This window comes from Liolophura sinensis, chromosome 1, assembly GCF_032854445.1.
Source record: "Liolophura sinensis isolate JHLJ2023 chromosome 1, CUHK_Ljap_v2, whole genome shotgun sequence".
Classification (NCBI taxonomy): Eukaryota; Metazoa; Mollusca; class Polyplacophora; order Chitonida; family Chitonidae; genus Liolophura; species Liolophura sinensis.
This window is the reverse complement of record NC_088295.1, coordinates 71,144,957-71,158,305: the sequence shown is the minus strand read 5'-3', so window position 1 is coordinate 71,158,305 and position 13,349 is coordinate 71,144,957. Positions and strand designations below refer to the sequence as shown.

The 13,349-nt window shown below is 38.5% G+C and overlaps 1 protein-coding gene across 1 annotated transcript; it reads left to right on the top strand.

Moving 5' to 3' along the window:
* Window positions 1-3,463: 3,463 nt before the first annotated feature.
* On the top strand, window positions 3,464-10,584 carry LOC135462048 (poly(3-hydroxybutyrate) depolymerase-like). Its single transcript, XM_064739388.1, has 10 exons — window positions 3,464-3,615; window positions 4,048-4,170; window positions 5,515-5,709; window positions 6,018-6,112; window positions 6,765-6,878; window positions 7,174-7,206; window positions 7,644-7,755; window positions 8,138-8,180; window positions 9,402-9,553; window positions 10,310-10,584. The coding sequence occupies exons 1-10, from the start codon at window positions 3,519-3,521 to the stop codon at window positions 10,369-10,371; spliced, it is 1,026 nt and encodes a 341-aa protein (XP_064595458.1). The 5' UTR covers window positions 3,464-3,518; the 3' UTR covers window positions 10,372-10,584.
* Window positions 10,585-13,349: the final 2,765 nt, after the last annotated feature.

The window sequence follows — 13,349 nt, the reverse complement described above, 5'->3', positions numbered from 1 at the left end:
CCCATCACTACAAATCTCTGATTGTGTTCTTAACAAAAACATTAACTGGCATATCCGCGGCTACATCGAAGTCAAAACCTGGTCAGAAATAGATACGTATCATTTAGCCTTAGAAAGGTGAACTGAACTGTAACCGGTCCAATGCAAAGCGTGTATAGTCTTGCAGCTAAACGGGGAAAGGTGAGAGAGGGGAATCTCAGATTTCATATTAATGTTACCGCCATTTTGATTATATTATTAGCTGTCAACATCTGCACTTACATGTAGGAACAAAGGTGGCAGCTAATGTTATGGGGTTAGGTTTACCCGGTAACCGGACCAACACAGATTTGTTTACTCCACCTCCACCGAAATATGTATGTACGAAATAATAGAGTGATGCAATGGCTTGGATTCCAACTCTTCACATGTGCGCCTGAAGGTTTGTAGCACGATCTCCTTTTCCAAAGGCTTATGCATGGGAAATTCATGGCAAAGTAAATTCCCTGCAAATCGTGTCAGCATGTTGTATTCAGACTTTTTCTGAGTATTTTCTTTAAACGACCCTTTTGAGAACCACTTACCCATGTTCACTTACCTATGTTCATTCATTTCAGGAAAGCAAAGTGGATTAATCTCTTCAATACATTAAAAAATGATAAAATACGTAGATCTGACAAAGTGTTTAACAACCGCATGTAATCAGGTGCTTAAGAATAAATTTAATATCTCTTTCATGTCGATCTCTGAGGCCGAAAATGTTAAAATATGCAAATGTCATCTGTGTGCGCTGCAGAATATACCGTGGGCGTCAAAAAGCATCACTCCTCGAGAAGCACAGAGCGTGCATGGTTACTATATTTGTAATGGTAGTTAACGGGATGTCGTCTCGCTTTGTACATGCGAATCCACCACGCTTATCGCTGGTTATATTGCAATGGAGAACCTTTCACTCCCAAAGTAATTCGGCCGAAACCTGCATTCTAGTCTATGGCTCATCCGTGTCTTGCTGATGAGGATTTGTGGGCAAAATCCTGCCTGTACCGGCAAACTGGCTGTACTGCAAAATGGCTGTAAATGTACAAGAGAACAAGGATCAACCAAAGTCGCCATGGATTTGTTAGATGACCAATGAAGTCAGCTGTTATATGTTTGCCAGAAATACTGAGTTGATCCGCTTTGCTAATCAGCACGAAGAATGCAAATTAATTTGGTTCATACATATTCCTTTTCTTTCGCACAGTTAACTGTCTGCTTTATCTCTCATGTGTACCAAAGTTAGGTAAGTGTTTGTGATAATAGGTGGGAACACTGTTAGAGGCTGTAGCTCACGCTGGGCAGAATCACTAATTCCGGTACTAGTGATAATAAATGAAATTAATGCCGTCTTTGGGTTTAAAGTATTTTCAACTTTATATACTATCTTAGATCTTTGGTAGTTTGTGTTGAACGTTGTTTTGGAAATTGATTTTGCGGACTATTGACCCGGAACATTACGGTTAATGGTTGTTTGTTTTGGCTGCTAGATTTTTCACATTGACGCACACAGTGTAAGAGAGAAATACAGAGTATTGTCCGTTTGTCTGCAGTGGATTTACGTATAGCTATGACGGAGGTGTGCCGAACATCTGCACAAGTATAACATCAAGAACAACAAGTATAGGCATTCTTTATCAACAATGCGCTTACTTCACATGTGCAAAGCATTTCTTTTGTTTATATGCTATATATGCTATATATATTCTATGATATTTTCAGCAAATTATCAAGTCTACCTTATTCGAGACACCGGAGTATGTTTTGTTTCGTCTTTTTTATCACCACGCTTCACTCCTCAGCCATTCAGCCTATCACCACAAAATCTGCCCAACTACACTTTGTTAATAACGTGTACTTTAACAGCTTTATCCCTGATCCCCAAATGATACTAAGAACAGCTGTGCATATAGTGGCGACAACGGTTTTGAAATATGTCTCTTAACACTTAACATCAAACAAACCATTTGCCAAAAATCTTTTATTTAAAAAGATTAGCCAATGATTGCATGATTTTTGCAGTCCACGGAAGATTGATTTTTATAGCCAGGTCGAGCAATACCGGCTGGGACACGAGGAACTATGCTGTGGTACTTACAACAGGTTTCAATACTCATAAGAAACTATTACCACGGAAAGTGTAAGTGAACTACAAATAATTTTGACCATATTTTGTATATTGGCCAACACAGATGCAAGTTTTCAGTGATAACCACTCCATCTTACTTTAAGTTTTCAAACCCGAGAGGCGTCTGAAAGGGGAGTTGAAGGCGTGAAGGCGCCCTAAGACATTATTCATGAGGTAAAATCTCTCTGATCAGGTCATGAAGGGAATATCTACACACATGTGCACTTTGAAAAGCCTTTCGTAATACACATTTCAATCCAATGCTCACATGATTAATATTACAAAGCCATTTGGTTATTTTCCCTATGATGAAAATATCTATAAAGGAAAGGACAATCGTGGTGAAGACTATGCCTGAATCCAAAATATTCGTGCATAGAAAGGACGATCTTTAATAATATCACAAGAGAGATAACTGTCATCAAATTATCTGTCTTGCCATTAGATGTGTCTGTTATCACCAATGCTCCTGAGCTCTCTAACGCTCCAGGTAAATCAAATGGGTTGAACTCAAACATTCAAAGCAGGAAAGAGCAGCCTCCGTAAGACTGAGCAATGATTAGCTAAAATAGGACATCGACTGTGCACAAAAATGAATTAACGCGACCCTCTTGTGTACATAGGTTTTTATTTTTTGCTTTTTTAAAATGGTATTCACTTTATTACTGGTCATTTAAAGACCCAATTTTCAACAAACAACAAAGCATGTGTTTTTTTTTTAAATAATACATGTGTAAAATCCTTGAGTTGTCTGTTTCTTTAAAAACACAAACCGAATTAAAAATTATCGATTTATATTGTAAGAGCCAATACCAATATATTTTCCTGGACCACAGTGTACATTTCATCCACAAGTCAGTATGGCTTACTATCTCATCTTTCTATTACAACAAGCGCATACACCCGCCATTATAAACTAACTACAGAAAATAAAAAGCTTGGCTCACTTACTTTTCTGTACTATTTTAAAAGTTTTGATATTATTATTTTTAGCTCAAGAAGTCATCTCATTGTACTCGGGCTAACTTGGATGAAACGTGTAAATTAACATGCGTTCATAAATATTAGATTTTATGTCTTTATTCTTGTATGCAATGTTTGCCATTATTTTGAAGCAGAATAAGCCTACTTTATATTTGATGTTCAGTTGGAGAGCACCACCAGGAACAAAAAGATCAGCATCGAAATTACTTAATGCAGAATCGATTAGATTGGTTGGCAAATAATCCACGTCACTAAAACTAACAGCGTAACAGCAGTTATAAAAGCCCATTGCACACTGCATAAGAAGCCCTTTGCACACTGTATAAGGGGTGACTACACCGTCAGGGTAACGGATCGACGATACACATTATACGTCCTTCTTTGGGTCAATATGCGGCAGCTAACACAGCTTGGGCTCTTAGTCCATGCAATCACCGTGCAAACGGGTTACTGTTTTTTCTTTCCTTCCTTCGGACCACCATCGTTGGGTGAGTTTTTTACTTTTTAATTTTACATGATGTGCTAAAACCAGTTGTCGACGAGAGAAACGATCAGTTTTAACATTAACGGATGCATGATACTAAGATAAAAAATACTGCAGCTAGCATTGTTAAATGGTGTTGTTAATTAGCCAGACGGTTTTAAATTTGGAGATAAAAAAAGTTTATCAAAGACATAATTCGATTGAGGTGTACTTGACATTTTCAATTTCAGTATTGCAATAAGGAAGGCAATACGAACACTGTAATAACCCAGAAGACAGCATTTGATACCTCATAACATATTAATTCTTTTGTGTACGGGTTCAATCTTCTTCTAAATTCTGCATTTATTCCTCGATGTATTTGTATCAGTGCCTTTTGCCTCGTCTATTCGTGTCATAAAAGGTGATTGAAATAGTTGTATTTTGCTTCCTTCAGAAAGTTATAATGTGGACGAGAATGCCGTGTCAGTTTCTGGGCTATCATCTGGGGCAAGCATGGCTGTTCAGTTCCATGCGGCTTTTTCTAGTCGCGTGATGGGATTGGGTGTTATGGCGGGAGGTTTGTATCAAAACAATTTACCTAAATTTGGTTAAACTTAATTATATGGGATGTTTGCGTGCTAGGATTTGCTGCTTTCAACGCTGGCTCTCCTCTGAAGGAGACAGGGCCTAATGTTTATAGTGTTCTCCTTATGTATCACCATGCCGTGAACACAATACACAACTAACCAGTCACAGTATACTGACGCCGGGTTGATCACCGCCTATAACCTTATACTAGACGCCAAGCGAGTAAGTACCAAAGTCGCACATGTTAAAATATTAGGTTTGACCAAACCCGGGATTGAACCCGTATCTCTCGCTAACTCGTCCGTCATCTCATTCAGCGCGGTGTGGCACGAGAATACTAGACATTTTGCGTCATTTTGTTCCTCTTTAATTCCTGGCTGCCATTGTTGATATTATTTATTTATTTATTTGGAAACCGGGCAGAGCCCGGGGGAAAGCCATCCGCAGGTTGCTAGAAGACCATCCCACTTACGGCCGGAGAGGAAGCCAGCATGAGCTGGACTTGAACTCACAGCGACCGCATTGGTGAGAGACTCCAGGGTCATTGCGCTGCGCTAGCGCGCTAACCAACTAAGCCACGGAGGCCCCTTTGTTGATATTAGGAAAAGCATGCATACGACTGGGGTGATTTTTGTCATGCACAGTCTCATAATATCTCCTCTTTTCATTCAGTCAAAGTTTAAGTGTTTATAGAAATCCTTATAATAAAAAAAACAAGCGCCTTGCCTAATAGTTTCAATGGACAGCAGATAACAAAACGATACATAAAGAATAGAACTTCACAGGAAACAGGCTTTACAGGACTCAAGACACTTGGATGCGAACGTATGCACGAGGCACCCAGTAGAAACATTAACGTTTAATGGTTTAATGGATTGGGGTTTCACACTATACTCAATAATTTATCACATGTACGACGGTGGTCCGTGGATACGAGAGAATCTAGAGTAAACTACCCACCTTTGGCAAGTAACTGATAAACTGTACAGGTTTTCAGCTGCAAAGTGAGTGCCATATATGTGGAAGGAAAAGATGGCCAACGAACTTGATGTGCGCGAGCTGTCCAGCGGTCATTGGCACCGCGGCTCCAAGAACAATGGAGGCCTATAAATCTGGAGGATTTTTTGCGAGGCAGGGACTGAACAAACCCAAGTACGATAGAAGAACAGACATTCTTTAGAAATACACAAATGCACAAAAAAGAATTATCATTTTTTAAATCCTGTTTCTGGTAAATTAATTACTTTGCAGTCGAAGAATTGAGCTAATTTTCCAGCCCACCGCTCAAAATAATATAAATGTCAGTATGTAGAAAGTGTTTCTTTTGTTATAGTGCCTTACGGCTGCGCAGGACTAACTGGGATGACAATTCCTCTTTGCACGTTATCACCATCTTTAATCAACACCCAGGTGCTCATATCAGGGACGGAATCAGCTGCCGTTATCGGGGCCATCGACAACACCAATAACACGGCGAACGACAAAATTTTCATTTATAACGGGCTATCAGACAGTGTGGTAAACAGTGGTAAGACCATTTTATTAGATTCACACATCACAATAGCTTCATTCATCTTCGGTAAAACCTGACATGAAAACAGCTGTTGGTACACATATTCCATTTACGCTGAAGTATATTTTAGCTACTTGTATGATTGTTGAGATTTTATATTCCATTTGCCATCCACAAGTGCACATCATCTTCGTTTTTCAACAGAAATGTAGTTGGGATCTCTCCAGGGATATTGCCCTTCTGCTATCAAAACTAAATGTGTTACAATTTCATTCACGGTGTACAATTTAAGTTAGGTTAACTTAATCCTCTAAATTTTTTAGATGTTGGGCAAAAGCTTGTAGAGTTTTACCAGCATTTCACCTCAAATCAGGGGAATATCATGACCAAGTTGGATTTGGACGCTGAACATGGGGTGGTAAGTTATATTTGGGGATCTGTGTTTTGGGTTAGGAAGACTTACACCAACTATTTTCAATTCAGATCTGAGATAACATTTCATTCTCATCTGAGATATACTGTCTTATTAAACTGCGTTGTCATCTGAGACAAACTAATACTTAACTATACAGTGAAATCTGAGATGAGAATTTTACATTACACTACCATATGAGATACAGTCCGCGGTGCAATTTTATTCTGTCGTCTGCGTTACTATCTACCATTTAACTCCTCTGTCATTTCAGACAAAATGTGCCGTTTCACCGCCATCTTTGATTGATTGATTGATTGATTGATTGATTGATTGATTGGTTATTACTTAACGCCATACTGAAGAATTTTTCACTACTTGTATTTGATGATGGATGGGGGGGAACCGGAGTACCCAAGAAAAACCACCTACCTTTGGCAAGTTATGGTCGAACTTTCTTTGAGTGTGATTTGCTGAAGTGCAGGTGTTATTGGTGGAAGACAAGTGATCTGTAACGAACACAAGACTTGTCCATACGAACAGTAAAAGCGGAGAATCTACACAAACTCCCTGCCCAAGGCGAGGACTGAACCCTTTCACGTGTACCTTATTCATCTTGCTCACGGAGATACATACAAGAGATTCTCTCTTGTTTTAGCCAACTCTACAATACGGGGGCCCGTGCACAAGTTTTAATCCCCAATACCTGCTGAATTGCAACTACTGGACTGCTTACCACATGTTGAACCATATTTATGGGGGTCAACTGCAAGTAAGTAGACATTCTTCCTCCTCAGATCACAATGATTATTTTCAAATAGTTATTTAACTAGAATAACTAATTGTCTTATCAAAAGCTGAGTAAAGAAAGACATTTATTTATTTGCGGATTTATTTATTGATTTAAATTGTACTTTACGCCCTATTAAAAATTTCCTCACGGCAGGTAAAATGGAACCAGTGAGAACTTCATTCGAACGGACTAATTAGCTTCAAAAGGCTATACCTTTCTAAATTGTATGTAGTGTACTGCTAAACTGGTAATGTCATAGTTTGTTTATTTGCAGGAGCCCACAGCAAGTACAACTCAAAGTGGACAGGTATGACATGTAAAAGATTATTTGTGTTTATTTACAGAGTATAAAACTATAGATTTTTTCGGTTTCATATCAATTCGAACTTTGTAAAATCGAAATCCCTGGAATTCCTTAGAACAAATACGGTGTTGCACCAATTTGTAAAGAACCAATGGTATTCATTTGTACCTTTCACAAATAATTAACAATAATGTTTAGTCAAAACCATTATTACCGGTTGCGCTGGCGTAGTGGCTAGGGAGTCTACATTGTAAGCGGTAGATCATATGTTTAATTCAAAATGAGTCATACTTAAGAATTTTGCAGCGGTAACCTTAATATGCCACATCAACATCACTTGCCACCAAGAAGATGAGGATTGGACCAAGTACTAGGTGTTAGTTCCAGTGAGGCAGCACTATATATAGACGTCGATATATATACATATATATGTTCACCAGTTTCTGCAGTTTGACCAATCAGACATGTTTCATCTGAGCACTCCCGGAATGTACAGCATGGACACCATCGGCTACATCTACGTGCCTTCAGGGTGTGCGGACAAAACTACTGGTACGACTACTAAAAAGTACTAATCGTCCATTTCTATTTCAAAGTGTACGAGGAAAATCATTCGCTTCTTAGAATTACTTGACTACTAACCTGGGAATGTGTAAAAGGCATATACACTCAGTAGCCAGTATTTATTATCTAGATTGATTACATAGAAGTGCATGTTCAAATTTCACAAGGAAGGTTTTTCAGCTCTCAAGAGGACATTTAACACAGAGTAATTTGCTAAAAATATTTTGTGAAAACACTGTGAGTTGTTTTAGGTACCTGTCTGATGAAATATATATGCTGTGCTTGCATTGTTCCTTAGTAACCTATATAAATGTACTCATATAGATCACTATATAGGCCTACAGTTAATCTGCAATATTTTTCGTAACAGAATGCAAGCTACATATTGCTTTCCATGGGTGCCAGCAAGGTAGGTACGTATCATTGACATCTCTTAACACGCAGTGTTTTTTGACTAAGTTTGTAACTTCCCCGCTTGGCGTTCAGCATGAAGGGGATAGTGCAAAGACTGCTTGACCCGCATCAGTATAATGCCTCGGGCGGGACGGCTTACTTACCTTTGGTAAGTCACTTCAGTTAAGCAGCACTAGATAAAAGAACGGTGGAAATCCGCCATGCAACAAGGAGGTACATTACATACACCCTAAGGATTCCTTCGTCGTCATATGACTGGAAAATTGTTGAGCACGACGTTAAACCCCAAGCACTCACTCACTCACTCTTGACTAAGTGTTATGTACATGTGAACCCTTTATTTAGGGGGGAAAACGAAAATAAGTGAAGAAAATGTTATAAGCATGTTGCACTGTTTTAATTTAGGCGTGTATTAATTTCTTACCGTAATTATTAGAATACTTGACAATACAGTTGTATGAGCCTTCACATTAAATTGGATCAAAGATGAGGCCGATGTTATATTTCACAAGTGTAAACTGTATAAATGACTGAGCTTCCATATGAAGCATTTAGGAGCTAGCTGTGCGAGGAAACGGGACATTAAGTTTGTTCCAGATATGGCTGTAATATATGCTTCGGTCAGTGTGCTTTTTTCATACAGATCAAGAACACATGAATTGTTCTGTGATGTGCTATTTTAAAGCTCAAGCATTAATTTATTATCCAGTCAGGGGAATCACTGTGTGACTAGGCTAGAATTTATGAACTAAAAAGTGTTGACACCGTTGTTCCGGCATATATTATATACAACTTTCCCTGTAGGTTGCTGTTCATAAGGTTGAGTGTTAAACGGAAAACTTGTGGACTGCACTTGCACAACTGACAATTAAGCACCAGGACAAAACGGAATGTTATAGTACACATGGAGTAAAAAAAACCTGTAAATAGCAAGAAAAAATGTAACCGTATTAGAGTAAAAATTTTTTTTCACCATATTAGGTTTACCAAACTTAAATTGCCACACACTGTGGATTTTCCCAAATTGTCTTGGCTTGAGTGTTGAGTTGAATAAAGTTAATCGAGATTTTGAGTGACTTTGATGCATATTTTGGAATACTTAACAGTCAAGAGGTGTTATCCATACCTAATCTTCCTCGTGGGTCCACCAGCTGTGTCGTTTTAGCTTTGCTCTGTGCAATTTCTTTTGATTTTAATCCATTTGATTTCATCTATTGCAGATATTTTATTGGGAACACGTTCGCCCGTCACGCCGGTTACAACGAGGTTGGCGAGCTGAATAATATCCTCATCCTGTATCCTCAAGTGATCTCTTCGCTCACGAATCCCCTGGGGTGCTGGGACTGGTGGGGATACACCGGCATATACTACAGTCAGTATAATGCTTATAACAATTAAGTCTCACATGTTTATAGGTTGAAAACGGATATTGTTGGACCTTAGTAACAATAAGCGGTTGACGGTGATGACGTCTAACTTTGTTTACTTTGTCTCACGTTCGGTGAATCGCTTGTCTACCAGTTGTGTGAAAGTTCGTCAGTAACTAGCCTACTAAAGGTAGATGGTTTACCCTGGCCGGGAAATCCGGTGTCCTCCGGATTGACAGCCATCACATAAGTGAAACATTCGTGAATATGACTTTAAACAACAATCACATAAATAAATAAAGGGTAAAAGGTGATTTGCCGATTTTAATTTGTTACCGGTTGATATTACGGTAGAGGATGTAATTAAATTATTTCCACTTTGCTGTTGTTCCTTTTTGTATAATAATCTGATTCATGCTCTTAGCCATGGTTAGAAATGTCCTACTGTAATGTGTAAATTAGCTGCCATGCTTGTCCGCGAAGGACAGAGCACTGAGGACCATATCTAACTATCTCACGAACCTCCTGACTTAAAGTCGCAGCCGAGCATGAGATATTGAAAGGCTGCATTACAAGATTTCATACTGGGTCAGTCTTTGTTTTATGTGACCACGAAGTCATAAAAGTGGTGAATTTCAGTGCAAACCGGGAAAATCACCAAGCACGCTATGAAAGATTCAAATCATGTTTTCTGTGGCACTAAATGGTTATTACGATCAGCACAAGTTCATTTACTAACATGTGACACTCTGTCTTTGCAGGAACGCAATACGGATTCCAAATGACAGCCGTCAGGAGAATGATGGAGGCAGTGATTGGATAATTCAGAAGCAATAACGATGTCTGATGTAAACTTCTGATCACATCATAAATGATTGTTACACACTAGAATAATGTGTTGCCATTCTCAGTTAATACTTTTCTTGACCTGTGTCACAAAATATCAGCATACTGTCAAGTTTTAAGAGACTGGCTTACTTGGGCCCTAGCTTTTCATGGAACTTCGTTCATTCCATTACCTAATCTATAACTTCATGTAGAGAGGCACGACTCCGTGCGCAGTCGAATGAAAGCCGTACCAGATTGCCGACGAAAGACATGCTCTCCTGTGACAGAAAAGCCCGGCAGAGGATTATCCATGGTTTGCTAAGCCTGCGTTGTCCCAAAGTCATTCATGTTTTATGGATTGAAAGAGGTGAAAATCTTATACACTTCCACAAATCAATTCCACAATCAATTATTGTCTACTCAGCAACATCTGCCGGCATCCTCGCCGTGTGTAGTTTACAGGACACCCAAACACCAGCCAGTATCCAATGACCCCAGCAGTGGCTACTTAATCCTAAACATGGATTAAATCACTTCGAACGGACTGTGATGACTGTGTGAACGCACTGTGCTGTGATGGGAAGCTCAGATAGAATTAACTTGGGAAAAATACACACAACAGAGAGAGAATAACCAAGAGGAGATAAATATGTATCAACCACCGAAGGGAATAGGAACGACTGATTACCTCCCTTGAAAAAAATCAGTAACTAACTAGTCTTAGACCAAAGCATTATTCGATCGTATAGTTCATGTTATGTTATCGTATAGTTCATGTTATGAGATTACCAGTAAGTTAATCAATGGATAATGGCTTCAAAGTAATCAATAACCCATCATACTCTGTAGACATCAAAACAGTGTATGTGCACCGCTACACTATTGTCATTCACTTTTTGAACTGTTTGGATAAATAATGTATAACTGCTCTTTAATTAGGTATTTAGTTCTTCGTGATTTCAAAAGGAATACAGACAGCAAATTATCAACCCCATTAGGACACATTTCTTTCATTATGCCTAATGATACATTTTCAGAACTTATTCAGTCTACAAGAAAGATAAGTTTGCTCATACTGCATAAACCGATATTTACAGCATTTATCTCCCTTTGATCGTGATAGATTTTTTTTTTATTTCATGAGTGCCTTTTTAAGAATATTTCACAGACGTGTCCATTTATATATAACCAGCGATCAGGTTTGAGGATGGAGGAAACTGAACAGAGCCTTTCAATACCACCCCACCGCCCACTGTTTGTTTTCACATCTGTGTCCTGACTTAAAGCCGCGACTAAATCAGCAGAGGCTGAATTTGCCACCTTATTTGGCGATAGTTGGTGAATTCCAGTAGGAGACCTTATGCCGCTTGGTCTGCGAAAGTTTGGCATTATTTCATATATTCAATTCTTAAAAGTCCTACTTGGCCATCATTAGTGCATGTCAGGGTGTAGTGGTTCCACATTCAGGGTTTTGAAATGTTGTCGCTTCACCTATGACTTTCCGACAGCATATAAATCCAAATATTCATGTAAGGCAGACGTTCATGAATAAATATATAAATAAGTACAACAGCCCTGACTGTACAAACCTTTGTATACCCGACGTCAACCAAAATGGGCGTTTCGATTCAATAATCGCAAGGTCAGTTCCCAAAACAACGTTCAAAAGAAGCCATCAAAGAACTAGGCAAGTTTAGGACGGATTCGTGCGTGCAAAGGAAAGCAGTTGACAGTTTTCAATGATCATGGAAATACGAAAGCAAAGTTCCATATTGACAAATGAATTGAATTAGTATCCAAATGCTACATTGCTAGTTTACAAGTCGTTAATAATCAAAATATGTACCTCAGTTGTGCTTTGATTGTAACTGTCCATGTATCCAACGTGGCGATCTAATTCAACCCGATGAACATACATTCGCCTACCCCCTTGTGAAGTGGAAATAGACACAATTTTAAAGCAGCTAGAGTGTCAGCAATTGTGGACAAAGTGTCTATTTTTACTTACAAGTGAATTTAACAGCAAACTTAAAGTTACAGTGCTGGACAGAATAACCTTGACACAGCAGTTTTTGCAGCTTTTAGTGTACTTGACGTTGACTGAAATGGTCAGGTGTCAAGTTCACACGAAATGTGTTCACACCATATATGCAGGGCCCTTCGGTATATGCTATCCAAGAAAGGAGAACTCACAATATCAAAACTGAAACTATTCCTCTTGTCATAAAGTCGACGTGACAGGTCCTTGTACAAATAAAAGTTTAGATATGGCGTACCATTTGGAGAGTCGAGTTTCCTTCATATCCAGCGAACGTACAGATACATATCTTTGTCAGCCTTCACTATATATGGAATGTTTAAAACTACTTGATACTCAGTATATTAGTTAGTTTAGTGGATAAAAAGATCGAGCCTGATGAAGATTATTCTTTTAATTATTTCTGCATATATTCATATTAAGAATAGGTTAGTCAGAAGGGAGGTTCTTAAACGAAATATTCGTATACATACAAGAAACAAATATAACTGCTTCCAGAAAAACCTCTCTAAGAATATATATATTTATTTACTTATCGCCAGTGAATTCAATCAAGAATTGTAATTTATCTAAAGACGTTGATCAGGATTAAATTAGAGGCCTTAAATGAGAGATGCCGGGCAGATCATAGGAAAGCTCCACTTTCACGCAACCTTACTTGTCAAGTGTTTTCTCATACATCGAATCTGCGTGATTATGTTATGAGAAAATGAATAACAAACTTTTCCTGAAGGTGGTTTTTTTTTTGTTGGAATATGGTCATTTCTACTTACACATAAACTATGAGTATAGCGTATATTAAATAGCATAACATCACCAGGATTCCAAAGCCATTCACGAGTCTTAAAATGATTAAAATTTACAGGAATAGTTAGAATGAATCCCTGACTGAGGTAAATCGACAAGAGGCCGTACATCACCGGTTACGCTTGATC

What these genes read in the sequence shown, in the direction of transcription:
- LOC135462048 (XM_064739388.1), top strand. Translation starts at nt 3,519, where the DNA reads ATGCGGCAGCTAACACAGCTTGGGCTCTTAGTCCATGCAATCACCGTG. An exon ending in GTACAACTCAAAGTGGACAG is followed by an intron (nt 7,207 to 7,643) that starts GTATGACATGTA and finishes TATGTTCACCAG; the next exon opens with TTTCTGCAGTTTGACCAATC. An exon ending in CATGGGTGCCAGCAAGGTAG is followed by an intron (nt 8,181 to 9,401) that starts GTACGTATCATT and finishes CATCTATTGCAG; the next exon opens with ATATTTTATTGGGAACACGT.